The sequence below is a fragment of the Echinococcus granulosus genome, assembly GCF_000524195.1.
Source record: "Echinococcus granulosus chromosome Unknown EG_S00120, whole genome shotgun sequence".
In the NCBI taxonomy this organism is placed as follows: Eukaryota; Metazoa; Platyhelminthes; class Cestoda; order Cyclophyllidea; family Taeniidae; genus Echinococcus; species Echinococcus granulosus.
Genome location: NW_020170500.1, coordinates 234,120 through 237,460, shown reverse-complemented (window position 1 = coordinate 237,460; position 3,341 = coordinate 234,120). Strand labels below are relative to the sequence as shown.

Here is a 3,341-nt window from a genome sequence, read left to right as displayed (position 1 = left end):
TTTCGTCAGCACAGCGTTCCTCATAAACCGTATATCATTACACTAGTCGCCTTTGAGAGCCTTTCTACGAACCTCACAATTTTACAGCCTTTGGGATTTTGCGATGCGATAATGTTGAGTATCACAGCACGGCCTTTTGGTGCATTATTTGACAATGTCAACTACAGGGATGTGGCTCACCGGTTCTTTCCTGAAATGGAAAATGTGTTGTCAGCGGACAGAAGGGCTGGATACTACTACTACTACGGTCTGGAGGTACAAAAGCTTGATATTTAGTTCAGATGTATATTGGACTATCTTGGTATATGCCATCTGGCACGTCGTCCGCAAGGCATGCTATCACTCCCCGAAATGTCCTTCACATCTGCACCTAAGTTCTTGTAAAGCATTTTAGCGTGCAACGGCATTAAAGTACATTCAAGGCGCAATAGATGTTTGTACCTCATACATGTACAACCCCACATCTTTATGTGTGATAGCTTGTTTAACTATGCGTTAGATTATAATGGCACTTAGATTTTCGAATATTCTACTTCGCTGGCAACATGAAGCCCGAGTCACATTAGAAGCCTCGGCTCTTCTGTACGTTAATTGTGCATTTCCAGCTATATTAACCTGTCTTTGTCTGGTTTTAGAAAAAATTGAATGACCTGTCCAGTGTAATGGTTTTATCAAAGGAAAATGTATGTATTAAAACATGTGTTTGTGTAGTTAACATTGTCATAGTCTCTCTCCTATTTAAGAATATCCCTAGTAGGTGCCTTAAGAGTACGCATTTCTGTATCCTAAAATAATCATTCTGGAGTTTTAAAAACAATTCAAAATGGTACGGTTTTCACCTAACACTTCTAGCATATTTGACTTTTAATACCAACTCAATAATGCAGACCGCAACTGTATCTAGGTAAGATGAGTATATTTTGCTCTCTTTAAGATAGCATCATTCTTGTTTTGTTCCTAAATAATTATAAACATATAGCTAATATTAGGATTTTTTAAAGTTTATATTTTTACAACTAACAATTTTGACTACCTTTTAATATCACGAATTTTTTCATTTTTCCTCCTGCAATAAAGATTTTGTTTTAATTGCTGACTTTAAGGAGGGAAAAATTCGACTGTCCGGTCGATTTTTCCAGACTGTTCCGGTGTGGTCTGTGCCGCGATGTCGTCTGCCGTCGTTGGTTTTGATGTTGGTAGTCTCACTAGCTTTGTCGGAGCAGCGAAAGGTGGTGGAATCGAGATATTAGCTAATGAAGTTAGCGATAGGTGTACGCCGTAAGTGTATAAAGTCTTCTATCTGCTCTTAGTTCGTGCGTCGCCTTTAACGGTAAGGCCCGACTTCTTGGATCTGCTGCTGAGCAGCAAATGGCAACCAATGTGGCCAATACCATAACGTCATTTTCTCGCCTAATCGGAAAAATGGAGAACGATCCTGTTGTCAACTTCGAACGTGAGCACACTTTCTTCCATATTGTTTCGGATAGTCAAGGAAGGGCAGCTGTCCAAGTTCGGTTTGCTTGGTAAATCACGCGTTTCTAGGTTAAAGTTAATGGCGAACCTATGGTTCTTCTTCCGGAACAAGTCCTCGCCATGCATTTGCACAAACTTGCTCTGGTTACTGAATCCAACCTTGGTACGAAGGTCGTGGATGTTGTTTTAAGTGTTCCTTCCTACTATACGGATCGTGAACGTAATGCATTCCTCGACGCTGCGAGGATAGCTGGACTAAATTGTATGAGGCTGGTGAACGAAACAACTGCAAGTAAGGTTGAGTTATCCATGTCATTAGGTTTGTAGTCGGCATTGCCTACGGCCTCACCAAGAAGGATTTGCCAGCTGTAGGCCAGCCATCCAGAAACGTCGCCTTTGTCAGTTTGGGGAATTCGAACCTTCAGGTTGCCATTGTTGCGTTCAACGCCGGTAAAATGAGGGTCATTTCAACCGCATGGGATCCCTGCCTAGGTGGTCGAGATTTCGACATGTGTATTTTTAAGCACCTAGTCAAGGAGATTGAGGAAAAGTACAACCTGAAGGTGATGTCGAATGCAAAAGCGTGTGTCCGGTTGCTTAAAAGTTGTGAGCGCTTGAAGAAAATTATGAGTACTAACTCTACTGAAATCCCTATCAATGTGGAGTGTCTTATGGAGGATACTGATATTTCCTTGAAAATGAAACGGGAGTTTTTTGAGGAAATTTGCAGGCCTTTGCTCTTGAGGGTAAAGCAGACGATGGAGAGGGCACTGGCCTTATCAACTCTGAAACTGGGAGACCTTTACTCGGTCGAACTCGTTGGTGGTGGCACTCGTATTCCCGCGGTGAAAACGTTGGTAAGGGAGGTATTTGGGATGGAAGGTAGTACAACTCTGAATGCGGATGAGGCGGTAGCACGTGGGTGTGCATTACAGGTGCGTTTTTTTAGTCGGTTAGGCTATCCTATTTGTTGTTTGACCATCGAGTGAATATTCTTTAGGCGGCTATCTGTTCACCTTCATTCAAAGTTCGTGAATTCTCCATTGTTGATGCCTGTCCTTACTCAATTTCACTTCATTGGAAACCCACAGACGGTGTGGTGGAAGTTGAAAGAGACGAGGATGCCGGTGAAGTTGCAAAGGACAACTCATGTGAGATCTTCAAGCATCTGTCCAGCGTCCCTGCCTCAAAAAAACTCACATTCTATCGAAAGAGTGATTTTGCTCTGACAGCTAGCTACTCCCATCCGGAGGGATTGCACATCGGTGATTCTCGGATCGGATCGTTTCTAATTAAGGACATTGTTCCCACTCCACCGGATAATTGTTGTCAGGTGAGGATCAAAGCTCGCGTAAATTCAAACGGCATTTTCACGATCTGCAACGCATGTGTCATGGAGCGGGTAGAGAAGGAAGTTGAGGTTGCAATTGAGGACCCAAAACCAGAGGCTTCTACTGTTGCAAACGCCATTGAAACTGACATGGAAACTGAGACACAGCCGCCGAACACGGAAGGTGCTGTAGAACAGCCACCCACAGGTGGTGCTGCATCCAGTACAACTGAGACGGCTGTTGCTAATCAATCACCCTCACAACCTAAGACGAGGATGGAGAAGAAGATCGTTCTCCGTCCCCGTGATGTTGCAGTCGAGGCAACGACTTTACAGCTACCTCACGCCCAATTGGTTGAGTTTACCGAGTTTCAAGTGAGCTAATAAATATACGCTAAAGACTTTTAATCGAATAAACATACTAATGCAGAAATCCGTCATTTCTCGAAAGGCAAGGCTCAATCAAAGTGATAAGCTTGAACGCGATCGTCAGCACTTGAAGAATGCGCTCGAGGCGTACGTATATGAGATGCGGAGC

The 3,341-nt window shown here is 43.4% G+C and overlaps 1 protein-coding gene across 1 annotated transcript in view; it reads left to right on the top strand. All coding sequences in view use genetic code 11, as the record gives it.

Annotated features, from left to right (window-relative positions):
- Positions 1–1,165: 1,165 nt before the first annotated feature.
- Positions 1,166–3,341, top strand: part of EGR_08820 (heat shock protein) — a gene marked incomplete at both ends in the record, with an annotated part of 3,474 nt that continues 1,298 nt past the window's right edge. The window contains 3 exons of the mRNA XM_024498069.1: positions 1,166–1,258; positions 1,543–1,765; positions 2,502–3,178. Coding sequence (XP_024347541.1) covers positions 1,166–1,258; positions 1,543–1,765; positions 2,502–3,178 — 993 coding nt within the window. The remainder of the gene's footprint in view (positions 1,259–1,542; positions 1,766–2,501; positions 3,179–3,341) is intronic.